The sequence below is a fragment of the Triticum urartu genome, chromosome 1 (assembly GCF_003073215.2).
Source record: "Triticum urartu cultivar G1812 chromosome 1, Tu2.1, whole genome shotgun sequence".
NCBI lineage: Eukaryota > Viridiplantae > Streptophyta > Magnoliopsida > Poales > Poaceae > Triticum > Triticum urartu.
The window spans coordinates 336,495,457-336,511,630 of NC_053022.1; the positions used below are offsets into that span (position 1 = coordinate 336,495,457).

Below are 16,174 nucleotides of genomic sequence, written 5' to 3' on the forward strand. Positions count from 1 at the left end.
TGGGCGCGCGCTAGCTGCACGCGTAGTGCCTCGGTGTGTTGAGCCCAGTCCAGCTCCTCACCAGCTTCTGTTGGTAGGTTGGCAGTGAACGTCGGCAGACCTCCAAGGTTGGGCTCCTTCCCATACAATGCTTGGAAAGGGGAAGTGTTTAGCGAGGAGTGATACGTAGTGTTGTACCAGAATTCCACCGTCGGCAGCCACTTGCGCCATTTGGAGGGTGTGTCGTGGACGGCGCAGCGCAGGTACATCTCGAGGCACTGGTTCACGCGCTCGCTTTGCCCGTCCGTCTGCGGATGGTACGCCGTGGAGTAGCTCAGCTTGGTGCCAGCAGCTGCGAGGATGGCATGCTACATGTTACTGGTGAAGATGCTATCCCGGTCGGAGACGATGGAATGGGGAACTCCGTGCAGCTTGATGATGTTGTCCCAGAAAGCACGGACCACCGTTGCCGCCGTGAAGGGATGACGAAGGGGCACGAAGTGTGCGTACTTGGTGAATCGGTCGACGACGACCATGATGACTTCGTAGCCTTCGGACGTAGGTAAGCCTTCAATGAAATCCATGGTGAGGTCCTGCCAGGGCTCCGTGGGCACAGGAAGTGGTTGCAGGAGACCCGGCGTCTTGATGTGTTCATGCTTGGCGTGCTGGCAGATGGCGCACTGGTGCACGAACTCCTCGACCGCCTGTTTAAGGCCACGCTAGGCGAAATCTTTCTTGAGGCGCTGGTAAGTGGCGGTCACGCCGGAGTGGCCCCCCACTGCGCTTGCGTGGAAGGCGTGGATCAGCTTGGTTTGGAGGGCGGAGTTGGCCCCAATCCAAAGCCTGTCATGGAGGCGAATGACACCTTACCGGAGCTCGTAGCCTTGATCGTCAGGGCTGGAGATGGCTAGGCGTTGGAGAAGATCTTGGGCATCGGCATCTGTCTCGTAAGAGTTGGCCACCTCTTGTAGCCACTGAGGTTGGCATGTGGACAGGGCATTGATGGCGAAGTGGTGGCCGACACGCGAGAGGGCATCGGCAGCGCCGTTCTCGACGCCGCGCCTGTACTTGAAGGAGAACTGGAGACCAACTAGCTTGGACATAGCCTTGCGCTGGAGCTCCGTATCCAGCTGCTGCTCGCCCTGAGTACACAAGCTCTTGTGGTCGGTGACGATGACAAACGGAGCACGCTGGAGGTAGGAACGCCACTTGTCGACGGCCATGATCACGGCGAGGAACTCCTTCTCGTAGATGGAGAGACGCTGGTTCTGTACCCCCAAGGCCTTGCTAAGATAAGCCACGGGGTGGCCATCCTGTACCAGCACTGCTTCGACACCGGTATCGCACGCATCTGTCTCGATGGAGAAGAGGCGTGTGAAATCCGGCAATGCGAGGACTGGGGTGTTGACCATTGCGTCCTTGAGAGCATCGAATGCCATTTGAGCCGGCTCGGTCCAGGCAAATCCTTTCTTGGTGAGGAGCTGGTCAGTGGCTTGGCGATGATCCCGTAATGGGGCACGAACTTGCGATAATACCCTGTAAGTCCGAGGAAGCCGTGCAATTCTGTTGTATTTGTTGGTGTAGGCCAATCACGCATTGCGCTTGTCTTGCTTGGATCCGTGGCCACTCCTTGTTTGGAAATCACATGGCCCAGGTACTCGATTCAGGGCTGGGCGAACGAGCACTTTGACAGCTTTGCATATAGTCGGTGTTGCCAGAGAATGCCGAGGACTGTCTGAAGATGCTCCACATGCTCTTGTACAGAGCAACTAAAGACCAGGATGTCATCAAGAAATGAAATGACAAACTTACGGTTTGGCCCGGAGAGTACTGAGTTCATCACGCATTGAAACGTTGGTGGCCCGTTGGTAACGCCGAACGGCATGACTCGAAACTGAAAGTGCCCATGATGTGTTTTAAAGGCTGTTTTCTCTTCATCGCCTTCCCTCATGCGTATTTGGTGGTATCCAGCTCTCAGGTCAATCTTGGAAAAGAATGCCGCCCCCGCGAGTTCATCCAATATTTCATCGATGACCGGCAATGGAAACTTGTTTTTAATTGTGACTGTGTTGAGGCGGCAGTAATCGACGCAAAACCGCCATGTCCCATCTTTCTTCTTCACCAAGAGCACGGGAGCCGCGAATGGACTCATACTGTGAGTGATCAGCCCAGTGCGCAACATTTCAGCTACTTGCCGTTTGATCTCATCTTTTTGCAAGGGAGAGTAACGGTAAGGTCGACAGTTAACGGGAGCGGCTCCTGGTTCGAGGTTGATGGCATGATCATACTATCTGTGAGGAGGAAGTGTTGTTGGTTCCTCGAATACGTCACTGAAATCTGTCAGGATTTGCTTGATAACATGAGGAAGATGAGCTTCTGGATTGTGTGAGGGCAAGGTCTGTAAGTCCACAAGAGCAGCTCCCCAAATCTCATTTGCTTCCTGCACCTGCCACAACTGTGATGCATCCAAGGCTGTGATGGCTGGTGTCTCATCCGATCGGACGCCGGTGAGATGAACGGCTGCACCTTCGCTGACAAACTGCATTGTTTTCAGTTTCCAATCGCACTGCATCGGACTATGCTGGGCAAGCCAATCCACTCCCAAAACTGCGTCGTAGACCCCGAGTTGCAGGACTCTCATGTCTGTAGCGAACTTGTGACCTTGAACTGTCCAGTTCAGCTTCGGAACAAGTTTAGTGCATTGTAAGTTTTGCCCATTGGCTACTCTGACAGCAATTGTGGGTATCACCGTTGTCGTTGCAGCAATGCGTTGAGCAAAGGAGACATTAACAAAACTGTGTGTACTGCCAGAATCGACCAACAACAACATAGTTTGGTTCCCAACCGTGGCACGCAGGCGGATAGTTTCTGCAGCATCGGTGCCATCGACTGCATTTGCTGACAGTAAACAACACGACAGATTTGCTGCCGCCGGCTCGTCCAACAGCTCCAGAGCACGCACAACCTCATCAGATAGGACTTCACCGTGCTCTCCAACCTCGATGGTCAACAATTGGGCGGAGCGCTTGCACTGGTGCTCTCTGGAAAATTTCTCTCCACAGCGAAAACAGAGGCCATGTTGTCTTCTGTAATCCCGTAACTGTCACTCTCTGCCGAAGTCGTCTGCAGCTGGTTTGGCGGCTGCGATCAGTTTCGGTGGGTTCCCCGCTGGCAACACGGTTGTTGCTGGCGCTGGGCGTCCCTGTGTTGGTGCAGTGTAAGGCAGTGGAGGCGGTCGACCTGCCGGCAGTGGTCGAGACTTGGGGTGCAGATTCGCGAGCTCTTCTTGGATTTTTGCAAAAACGGTTGCCCGGGTGATGCTGTTTGGTGCTTGAAGGCGTACAGCCGCGCGAAGCTCATCCTTGAGCCCCAGAAGAAATTGTGTAACAAAGAATTTTGGACTCAAGGTTGCATCCAGGGCCAGTAAGTTGTACATGAGAACCTCAAACTGCTGTCTGTACTCTGTCACTCCCCCAGTCTGTCGCAATTGCAAGAGATTGTGCATCAGGGACTCAAATTCGTCCGGTCCAAACTCCTCCTCAATTGCTTGCCGGAACATATCCCAGCGAAGAATCGGATTCTGCTGTCGAAATGCCCGCAACCAGAGGGCGGTGTGCCCCTCCACATAGAGCGCTGCGGTGGTCACCCAATTGTGTTCCGGCACATGGTAGAGCTCAAAATACACCAGGCATCGATCCAGCCAGACGCGCGGGTATTCCCCTTCGAAGCGAGGGAAATTGTGCTTCGGTGGCTTGGAGAAATAATCCTCGCGTGATTGTTGGTGATAAGCATGCTCCGGTGGTGGCGGCTGTTCAGGTACTGGAAGCAGCAGCGGACCGTCGTTGGCCAGGCGTGCGCGCGGCTGACCGCCGGCTAGCGCCTGCGGATGTGGCAACGTGTTCGGAGGCGGAGCCACGCACGGCTCGATTGGCGGTGGCGGTGCCTGATGCTGCGGTCGCTCCTTGGGCAGCAGCGTCTGAAGCACGGCCGCAGCTGGATCGTCGACGTCGGATCTGGCGGAGAGGGCCGACGAGTGCGAAGAGGACGCCCCCTTATGAACGTCGTCGACCTCGGCTTGGGTGAGCCCGATCTGTTTCGAGAGACTCTTGAGCTCGTGGGAGACCTGGCTATTGAAGGCGGCCTGCACCTCGGCGCGCTTCCCCGCCTCCACCTTCTCCTCGTTGAAGCGCTCGAGCAGCTTCTCCATGAGGGCCGCGAGGTTGGAGGTCTGATTCTCCATCACGGCCATGAGTTGCCGCGTCTGCGCAGAAGGCTTGGACGGCGTCGTGGCTCCCGCTCCGAGTAAATCGAACCCTGCACAGGATTTTGCGCGAATTCACCGAAGCGAATCCGCACCTGATGCAGTGGATGTTACCGATCTACCAAGAGGATGTGGAGCGACGGTGCGGATCAGCAGCAGAGGGAAAAAAAATTGTGGCCTCTGATACCAATTGTGACGACCGATGAACCCTAGAAAAGGGATCGATCGCACGGGAAGAATAGAGGTAGGTGAGGAGAGCAGGGAGGGAGGTAGACGAAGGGGAACGAGAGAGAGACTTCCAGTGTTATCTCATTTCATACCCGATCCAGAATTACAGACTGGTTTATGTAGCACACCACACACTGGCCACATGCGGCCCAATAGCCCACCCAGGCCTCGGCCCAGCACTTGCACTTAGGCTGCTCTCCTCACCTTTTATGTGTCCACCGATACACTTGTAGAAGAGAGGCCAGAATCGTCACCCAAGTGGGAGGAGGAAGAGAACTATTTGGCCTTCACCAACTTCACTTTCCCCCGCCAATTCTCTGCCCCTTGCTGATACCGTGATACGTGACGCTCGCTCTCCCCAGCCGTCGCTACAACCTTTATTTACAGCCTCGCCTCGAGGCATCTCTCCACCATTGCTTTTTCTGCCATTTTAACCCCGCCCGCCTCCTCTTCACTCGTATCGTTATTCCCTCCTGTCCGTACCGTTCCGGCTGTACGCGTCCTCCCTGCCTGTGTGTACTGCGCCGCCGCCGGCCGGTCTGGCCCTCAGCTCGCATCTCGGGGACATGTCGAAGGTTCGTGCCAGGATTCTGGGCTGAATCCCCTTGGATCTTGCTTTAGAATCCAACACCTATTGCTTTTATCTGCACTGCCTTCCGATCTTTGCTCGACATCTGTACTCCCCTGCTTCAGCTCTGCTCAGCAGAACGCCATCTTGATGATCACGCTAGCTGTTTGGTTTTGCTGCAGAAAATTGTGGTGAAGCTGGAGGTGAACAGCGGCAAGGATAAGCAGAAGGCCATGAAGGCCGTCTCGGCGCTCGTCGGTACGAGCAGCAATATTTTGTTTTCTCGCATGGCATAAGAGCTAGCTGAAGCAAGCAAGGAACCGACGTTGTGATCTGTCTCGTGTGTGCAGGCATAGACGCGCTGTCCGTGGACATGGCCACCCGCAAGATGACGGTGGTCGGCATGGTGGACCCGGTGGACGTGGTGAGCAAGCTGCGCAAGGGGTGGTCGGCGTCCATCGACTCGGTCGGCCCGGCCAAGGAGCCCGAGAAGGAGGGCGAGAAGAAGGACGGCGCCGACGCCAAGAAGGAAGGGGAGGGGGAGAAGAAGGACGGCGACGGCAAGGACGGGGCCAAGAAGGGCGACGGCGAGGCGAAGCCGCCGCAGCCGACGGAGGAGCAGCTCATGGCCGAGTTCATGAACCAGTACAGGTCGGCTTATTCGGCCTACCACAACCCCTACATGAACAGCCACTACGTGGTGCAGAGCATGGAGGAGAACCCCAACTCCTGCACCATCTGCTAAGAACGCGACCGCTGCGTGATGTGATTGTGCCAGAGTACGTGTGGTACAAAGACGCTGCTTGCTCTCTTCTCGCGTGTATGCCGTTTCTGTGCAGAATGCAGTTATGGGCAGGGAGGCCATTCACGTGGAAAACTTTGCTGTATGGGACAATTATGACTGTAATGACCTGTGACGGCAATTTTCTTTAAATATGTACTCCCACCGTAAAAAAATATAAGAGCGTTTAGAATACATATTATGAAAATATGCGCCACCCATGTTTGAAGATCCACTGATTTGCGGTTTGCGGCTTCAAACTACAAAATGGATTAGTCTCACATTCTCTTTGCGAGGGATTAGTATCATGTTAACGATTATACTCCAACGGTGCATAAGTTGGACTCTCTCCATTCTAAACTATTTGAAGTTTATTTGCAAAAATAAATAAATTATTTGAAGTTTTAGTCTTTCCTTAAGTCAAATTTCTTTAAGTTCTTTTCTTCTTCTTTTCAAAAAGGAGGAATACCCCAGCCTCTTCATCAAGCAAAAAAAGAAGACTTCTTTAAGTTCATTCAAATTTAAAGGGAATTATATTAACATCTACGCACACTATCAAATTAGTTTCATTAGATTTGCCATAAGATGTTTTTTTTCATATTATATACTCCCTCCGTCCCAAAACAAGTCACTGATTTAGAACTAAATCAGTGACACTTATTTTGGAACGGACAGAGTATATTTGATGTTGTAAATATTAGCTTCTATAGATTTGGTCAAAACTAAAGAAGTTTGTCTTGGGAAAATTTTGGGACTTCGAGTAATTTGGAATGGTGGGACCAGTGGCGTAGTTTTGATGCCTCTTTTTTCTAATGCAAATCTGGCTAAGCCAGTCATGTTAGATTTTACAGTTTGATATTCAAGTCTTAATATAGCACATAATGCCAACCAAGAAAGAGTTCTAGCTGACCTCTCCATCTATGACATAAGAGCAAGAATGTATGTTGGTAATCAAGACAAAGAAACAAAACGAAGATATGTTAAGAAGAAGCGACTAGGAACAAACTACCAAGCCGACACTGTTGACACATCTCAGTCGTGGATAAGCATACCTAGCATTCTAGGTTTAATTAATGTTCAAAAACTACATCATTGCACAGGAGATGCTGATCAAATTGGACAGCATATGAGCAGCCAATACCTTTCGCCCAGGATTGGTCCAATAGAATTAACCACGTCCAAGTAGCACTAGACTACTATCAGTGACCGAATGTACCATTTGGCACACTCATTTGGACCCAAATTCACAGTGGTTAGTTACACACATGTACGCAATGACCTAACTTAAAATTACCCTTCGTAAGAGTACTACAAACCATAATACAAACAGCAAAAACCAGGGACCGCCAGCAATAAGCCAAGCCAGACTCAACTGCTGCTTTCCAATGGAAGCGACATAAACCCATGAGATCACCTATTCTGGAAGCATCGGGTCAGATACATTTTCTTTTTGAGCTAAGAACCGTGGAACAGTTGTTCTACGGAACTTTTCCTATGCATAAACCAGGTAAATGTTTACAAGTACAAAGCGTCGGAAAAGAAAACGTTTAGCCAATTCCAGCCCGAGGAAACATGGAGAAACAAGATGAGATGCTTAAATCAGGCCAGCAACATCACAGAATTGAAGGGGTTGTTCTTGAAACAGTCTGCATTCTTCTTTGCATCCAGACGTTCCAGCAGCCTGAAACAGAAACACCCGTCTCAATCTTGGGAGGTCACTTGTTGCATGCAAATGGAACTTCATCAAACACTGAGAGCCCCCTGGAATAAAAGCCATTTCTGCAGGGAACTAGGCATGGCATTCAGAAGTTGCAGGCCATAGGGAATAGCAAAAGCGATTTGTCCTACCGGAATAAAATGTTATGTGCTCCGTCGAGTCGGACGATCACGACGTTTGAGGCATGTGAGAGCTGGGAGCTCTGTACAATGGAGTGCAGTGCGCAGATAAACACTGATCAGCGAAATCCTCTGAAGAAAAATTCAGGAAGGATACTACAAATGCGCGACTGTTGTTGTTTACTAGGAGTAGATCCTAAGACTAGGAATAACAGGGTTCAGAATCCGGACACTAACCAACCTACCTGCGAATGATTAGCGCGCGCGACTGCTTGAGTGCCACTCAGATATGGTATCTTCTGTTGGGGCCGGTGTCTCATAATTTTATTTTATTTTTTTCGAAAAAACTTCTAATCTATATTCATCTTCAATCGTGCTAATACAATAAAAACCAGAAATAATAAAAATTATATCAGATTCATAGATAATCAGGAAATCGTAATGCTAAAACCTCATAGGACCAACAGATCAGAACATCAACCACCTCCGATAAAAAGTAACCTAGATTAGAAGGATCCAATTTAAAAACACATGAACATAGAGGAACAATTACCATATCCGAGTAGACCCACAAAAGACAAATTCACTGGTGACACGTCTCCACACACCCACAGACAATGCTAGACGCACCACCAGAATGGGGCTAGACGGGAAGAATCTTATTTCATCTTTAAGGAAACGTCGTCGTCTCTTCTTTCTGAGCAGGATACAAAATGTTAGAGTTGTGTCGAACATTGTGTACAAGTTAGGTTACAGTTGGACTCTGAGTTGTATTGTGTTTAGATAGGATATGGAGTCGTGTCCTAGTAGGACACTTGTATCCTAGGCCTCTCATATATAGCGGGGCTAGACACACGATGTAACCTATGCCAACATAATAGCACCGGAACGCAGGGGAAGCCGGCGGCATGTGCCGATGTCCAGGGCGACCGGGTGCGGTATTGTAGCGGTGTTATGGGGAGGAGCGCCCATAGTCAAGCCCCGGAATGTAGCCATATCGGTGAATCTCGTTAACAAATCTCGGTGTCGTTCTCGTGTGATTGCTTGGTCCTTGGATGATCGACGGTGTGCCTCGGATTTATTCTAACAAGTGGTATCATGAGCAAGGTTCGAGAAGGCCACAGATCATTGATCTAAAGAAAGAAATAGATGGATTCCTGGAATCAGTCGACCTCGGTCGCGGACAGCGACCGAACGGAAAAAACTGATGGCGCGGCGAGATGTTCTGTTCTGGTAAGCAATCGGAATCAGCCTGTGCTTGGAAACAGATCGGATCGATCTCGATTGATGGATAGCGTGGAGTGTCTGCGGCAGCAAGGAGCAGCGAAGGTACCGACCCAACGTGCAGAATCCGGCTGGTGGCGCGTGACCTAGGCGGGGCTGTAGCCGTGGCCCAGAGGCTAGCGGGAGCCGCGTCCCCAGGCAGTTTGGTCATCGGGGAGCACGAAGACGACATGTTCGCGTGGGAGCTCCGTCCATGACGTGTGCTATTGTGCGTTGCTGCTGCCTAGAGTAGAAGCCAAGAGGCAGGCACGTGGAATCATCATGCTAGTATTTGGGCTGTTGTAGACATCGTAAGGATTTGTTTGAGAAAAAGAATCGGCACAAAGACCAGTCAAGACCGGGATGCTATCAAGAAAGAAAAAGAGATAAGTCCAGTAGCTATATACGTGTGGTGTACATACGGGAAGGCTGTGAGGGATTTTGATTTGGTTTTCTTTGCTGGTACACTTCTGTGTATGGATGGCGTTGGTTACGGTGAAGGCTTGAGGAGTCTGGAGCATGTCGTTGCAGCCGGACAAGGGCGGCCGGGTCAGACTTGTCAGTCTGATGGATCGACGCAAGTCGATTGGTACAGAAGACGATGTGGGATCGGCGACGACGACATAAGAGCGTGGTGCTGATGGTGACCGTTTTCTGGGCATGGAAAACACGCGGCACGGGCCTGAGTGCTTGTGTGACTTCGACAAGACTATGGCGCGGGGTTGATTCAAGATGACGTACGCATGTGAGCTTGAAGTCAACGGGGCGCGAGGGTGGATTGATCATCTACCATGGAGTCATGTTGAAGGTGGAGCTGGATTGAGGGGCTACGATGTAAGTATCCAGAGAATCGAAGCCTATTCAGCAGGGGGGAAAGCGAGTGACATGCAGTTCGGACTGGAGCTCAGTGGTCTGATGGAAGCGTGAAACTTGTCACCGGTCAGCGATGATGGGTGGTACTCTGCAGTGGGGGTTGAGTGGTGTGGGTTCGCGACCCTTGAGACTCGACCGGGACAGCGGAGGCTCGACGCGGTAATAGCGGCGAGGCGTGCGGTATGCACGGGACATGGAGACGGGCCAGGGTTCTGGTGGTTATACATGTGATGAGACAACTGCAAATTTGACTCAGAATGACTACAAGCAACGGTGAAATTCCTTCAAGTTTCAGATAGGCGGTCAAGAAAGGAGCGGTGATGTTGAGTTCAGGTAATTCTTATGTGTGACGCCCAATATGTAAGTTGTTCACTTTCACGCAGATTAGTGATCAGTGTGTGATGGCGTTGGACGGATACTCTGGAAATTGAGAACACAAACTAGAGTAACAAGGAACTTAATTTTACTCGAGTGTTGACTGTTGTCAAAAAAGAAAGGACTACAAGTTGCAGGTGGAGTCATATGAAGTCTTTGGAATAGCAGCGGTGCTCATGGGATAAGCTCAAGTCCAATGTACATGGAAGTTTGACGCATTGACAAATTCAGAATGGTGGAGAATATTCGCCAAGGTGGAGTTTGTTAGAGTTGTGTCGAATATTGTGTACAAGTTAGGTTACAGTTGGATTCTGAGTTGTATTGTGTTTAGATAGGATATGGAGTCGTGTCCTAGTAGGACACTTGTATCCTAGGCCTCTCATATATAGCGGGGCTAGACACACGATGTAACCTATGCCAACATAATAGCACCGGAACGCAGGGGAAGCCGGCGGCATGTGCCGGTGTCCAGAGCGACCGAGTACGGTATTGTAGCGGTGTCATGGGTATTCTAACACAAAACCAATAAACCTCAAAGAAACATCTAAAACCGAAGTCCTCCCGTCGACAAGGGTCGGGATCCATCGCGCCCCTATGGCCTTAAGGCCACCAGAGACGAGACAGACTAACGGCGACGCCGGTGAAAGGTAGAGGAACACTAATTTTTTTTTATGGGATAGGAGACAACAGCTGCATGGCCCGTAATGCAAAGAGATATGGTGACGTCGGTGTGTCACAAAATTGACAGTGCCCTTGTAACAGTCACACTTATCTCACGCTTTATTGTAGGGTGTCATACATATGATATATACATAGCATATATTTTTAAAGAAAAAGATCTCCCGTCAGTGTCGAGCCCAATGGCACGGGCATTAGAGTCAAAATAATATAATCGATCTATATCATTATATTTTTTGGCAAATGGTAGATTTTGTTGTTTTAAAATGAAGCATCGAGAAGATACAGACCCGATGAGTTCACACCTAGCCTCTATATAGCTAAGATACACACATCCAACACTAACACATGCACATAGAAAACAAGCCGTCAAATAGCAAAGCTATATAAAAACAAAGTTATGCGTGGAGAAGTATAGAGAAAGTAGAAAAAAAACAAGCGATCAGATATGTACTCCCTCCGTTCCTAAGTATTTGTCTTTTTAAAGATTTCAAATAGACTACCATATACGGATGTATATAGATATATTTTAGAGTGTAGATTCACTCATTTTGCTCCGTATGTAGTCACTTGTTGAAATCTCTAGAAAGACAAATATTTAAGAACGGAGGGAGTAATCGGCAAACAACAACAATGACCATATCTGCACCAATCATATCATGACACCATATGGGTGACGAGATTCTTCAACATCAATGCCTTCACAAAGGAAGCGAGGCTCAAACTACGCTATCAAGATTAAACCACCTAAGCCCAAAATCAAAGTTTTCACCCAAAAGAAAAGGAATCCAAACATATCCGAGCAATGACTTCAACAAGGTAACGACATAAATACATCGTCGTTGCCAAGTATAATCAACTCGGATCAAACCTAGTCTTTCACTCCAAAGCTCGAGACCGGGTGCACGAGTGGCACCACCATCAACCTCATTTAGGTGTTGTGCCATCACTTTTCCGCTATCCTAGTAGCTACATGGGATGTGCGACTACCACCAGTGTAAAACCATTCGTTGAGGTCAAGTTGTCATCCATAGTTTGCATCTCACCATTGAAGTCAACCACCGGCCCTAGAGAGAGAACCCTCAAGAAGATGACAACAAAGATCTCATGGTAGATCACTTGTACTTTGTACTCCATCCCAAATCAATATAACACAAGCATGACGTAGGGTTTCATTTCTTAGGAGAGCCCAAACCTGGGTAAAACCTTTGTCCATGTTACCATCGTGTCAAGATTACTAGCTCTGGACCCCCTACCCAAAATCTGGTGGATTCAACTCCATCACATGTGAGAACCCACAATAAGAAGTTCCATAAGAACTTTGATGATTTGCAAGCTGAAAATTCCAACCCGAAGGAGCGGTATGAGATTTCATTGGTGGATCTCACCGGAAATGTTGTGGAGCTTGAGAAGGATCTCATGCAGTAGTTTAAGTCCGCCTCCAGCCGGTTTCTTGGTAAATTTTCCTAGCGACCTACATCCTTCTGGTCGTTGAACATTGTCTTGGAATAATTCTTGTTCTGTTTGTTGCTCAGATTAGGTGGAATCATCTCGCATGGTATCCAAACTATAGTCTGTGTCAACAGCCGACACAACTGCCGCCAATTCCTTCTGATCAATGGAAAGTGTTGCAGTTTTTATGTGGGGAAACCTTATGCTGATGTACTATCCGTATTTAGACTCATACAGACTTATGATAAAAACCTCAACAAGCATCCACAAATACTAAGATCTATTAACGTAAACCCAACCATATCATTAAGATCTATGGGTCCACTTTATCCCATATGCATCAACAACTATACGCAGTTACGGTAACATCTGCTGGCCACCCTATGCATAGTTATCTTCAACATATTACTAACCCTAAATTGTGATCCACATATGTGCACACTCTTATATTGGACACAAAAGGACATTACTATATCACAATAGATCACCAATGCCATATGAAAAACTTAAACTACCTAAACATAATAGAAGTGCAACAAATCATTGGATAATAATTCATCACATAAAACACCATGTTCAAGTAGGGGATTACGGAGGTTTATGGGTGTATGGACCACTGTATATATGGTGTATATAGGGTGGAAGTGGTGACGCAGATGGTGGTGAAGTCGATGGAGACGGTGGGGGTGATTTCGCACTACTACAGGATACTGCTAACGCGACACTATGATAAGAGACCCTTTGCCGAAACTGTGTGTGATGCAATAATCGCAAACGGTGGTGTAAAAAACTCGTTAAAAAAGGTTCAAAACGTTTGCGATGGAGGATGCATCAAACACGGTTCAGATTTTATTTGTGTGTGCGATGCAGGACACACGGTTAATCCATTCAAACTGTCTGCGATGAGGTAGAACAACAGAAACGGGCATCCATAACAATGTGTGTGCGATGCATGACACACGGTTAATCCGTTCGAACTGTTTGCGATGAGGTAGAACAACAGAAACGGGCAGCCATATCAATGTGTGTGCGATATACGGCATACGGTTAACTCGGACGAACTGTTTTCGATTAGGGAACACAATAGAAACAGTTCAACTTAATAAGATGTGTGTGATATGCGGCATATAGTTCACATGGATGAACTGTTTGTGATGAGCCAAAAGAACACAAACGGGTCGTGTAAACAAGATGTGTGTGATACGTGGCAAACAGCCGACTCGGATGAACTGTTTTTGCGATGAGAAATTACAACACACACGATCAATGCAGTTACTTCATGTGCGATTCTGTGTGTACAAAAAACTTTGAAAAATGCAAACTAGTTGCTTGCGATGGCGGAGTATCGCACACGATGCGTCTGCGAGTACTCGTGTACGATGATTAGTATGTTACACATACGTTTTCTTATGTTAACATGTGTGTGAATTTGCAATATGGGCAGGTAATCAGCAAATGCCTTCTGGTCATCGGGCACACGCTTAAACTAAATGAACTGTGTACGATACTAATACTTTCCATGAAAATTTATGAACTTGTGTAACAGCATTTGAGTAACATATATATAGTGGTTACACTATTCGACAAAAGGAGGATCTTCGTAACACGGTTTTGACAATCATATGGTCCATATCTACATACTTAACATAGTAACGACTATCACATTTTAAGAGGCTATGGGCCAACAACCATATGGTCCATCTCTACATACTTAACATATATAGTAACAGCTAGCACATTTTAAGAGGCTGAGGGCCAACAACCACAACTATCCACTGGAAACAGCTTGATCACGGCGACTCGACATCTCGTCAATGAAAAGGAAGAGCCCTCATGCACCTTGGTAGATCATGAGTAGAACAGTGTCTCCAATTTCCCAATATGGATGCATTACCACGAGAAGCGAGAACTTGTTAATTTGAATGGTTCCATTTTTGCGTGAAATGCAGTACCTTGCAATCACTTTGGCGTTATTAGCAGGCACAAGTGTAATTCGACCACGCCGGGAAATCGATCCAGGAACTGCTACAGGGGGCAATTTCTGTTGACATGTAGAATAAAAAACAATTGTAACATATCGTTGAAGATATATATATATAGTTTATGAGCATCAACATTAAAATAAGACTTTTTACCAGCGTTTTGTGCACACAATTGGTCTTGTTCAGTGTGTGCACCATAGGTCTAATTAATCCTATCCAAAATCCAGCGTTCATACGATGTGCCATCTCTGTCAGATTATCAAAAAAGTTTATGACATGCTTCAAGTCCTTCCGGTGAAATTTGGTACGCTTAGTAACATACAGATCGTTCACTATGCATCCAACATATCCTGCTTAATGGTGGAAAGGTATTATTTATTCAGAACATGGTAGAAGAATATATAGTGCGCATAAATTGGTAAATAGAATTTGTTACTGCCTAGGAACGGAGTCAGAATATGATATCACAATTGGTTGCTTAAATAGTGATCAATTGGTTGCTTAAATAGCAATATGACAGCAAGGAGAAAGTTTGAAGGACACTAACCTCGATCAGACTTTGATCGGCTGATGACGTTGGGGAAGTAAACATCCATGTTAATTAGATCAAGCTGTGGTGCACGCACTAGAATTTATTGCCGGCTTTCAGTTCATAACATTTAGACATTTTTCTCCAAAGATCCGCATTAAAATAGGAGTGACCATCTTTATCAAGTTTTACGCTAACTGTCATTGTAAATCCATGTTGCGTTGTCAATATGACATCCTGGGAGTCATCAGCAAAGTAAAGCCCAAGATTTCTTTCTACTCCTGTTCTTGCAAAGCAATGGATGTACTGCTTGAAATGAAAATTAAGATCGTAAATTAAATATATTGAAATAACAGAGCAGCATGCAAATATAGGAGTAACTGATTAAATAGATCCATATACAGAGGGAGAGATGAAAGCAAAGTACAAAAATATAGAATTAAAAATAGATAATGTAACAAAGATTTGATACAAATATATAGATAATGTAGCAACAGACGGTATATGTTCACAAATTTAGGCCATGCCGACCGTGGTAGGTTGAGATTGAACATACCGAGTGCTCCCTGAAGTCATCCAGAATGGTGAGATAGAACTTCATTTCCGACTGGCCATGACCACAGTTGTCCGATTTGTGCTCTCATTGTGGACACATGAATGAACACCCACAAATCAGTTAGAACAAAAATGATTCCACGGTGATTTCCGTCGGTTGATTAACAACGGCGAACGGACTGCGATAAGAGATGAGTGAATATTTTGCTAATTAAGTTGATTACCTTCTCCATGAGAAAAGTGCCCGGCCCAATCCCATAGAAAACCCTAGTCGACCAGAGTCTAGAATGTCAGTGCAGATAGGCGGCGGAAAGCGGTGGAGGCGAAATCCGGTGCCGTTTGGAGCGCGACCTACGCCCGCCGCCAACAACCATCGAGCTTAGGGTGCAGAGTTGCGGAGGAGTCCGCGGCGAGTGAGTGGGGACGAAGTGGGCGAGGGTTTTCTTTTCCTTTTTCATGTGTGAGTGAACACACACGGTTCGCAGAGGCGACGGAGATGAATCATGTGCGATAGTAAATCACCAAGATTGAATGGGAATCCAAATTTCCTTTGTCCTTCATCCATGAGTTTTTTTCTACGATGAACATAAACCCTGCTAATCACCGTGTTCAAATTTGACACTTTCCCGGGTTCATTTACAATATTTAGGGGATTATGTGCATTTTGTTGGCATTAATGCACGTAATTCAAATTCAAACAATCGGTGCATGAAAGGGTGCACAAGAACAGCCTGGAAAACCATGCTCGTGCTATTTAGTACATTCTCATGTCTTTTACAAGGAATGGGCAGATATTTTCAAGGAAATATGTGGC

The 16,174-nt window shown here is 47.4% G+C and overlaps 1 protein-coding gene across 1 annotated transcript; it reads left to right on the forward strand.

Annotated features, from left to right (window-relative positions):
* The first annotated feature begins 4,746 nt into the window (after window positions 1–4,746).
* Window positions 4,747–6,039, forward strand: LOC125533130 (heavy metal-associated isoprenylated plant protein 39-like). Its single transcript, XM_048696894.1, has 3 exons — window positions 4,747–5,043; window positions 5,219–5,294; window positions 5,387–6,039. Exons 1-3 carry the CDS (start codon window positions 5,035–5,037, stop codon window positions 5,779–5,781), a joined length of 480 nt encoding a protein of 159 aa, XP_048552851.1. The 5' UTR covers window positions 4,747–5,034; the 3' UTR covers window positions 5,782–6,039.
* Window positions 6,040–16,174: the final 10,135 nt, after the last annotated feature.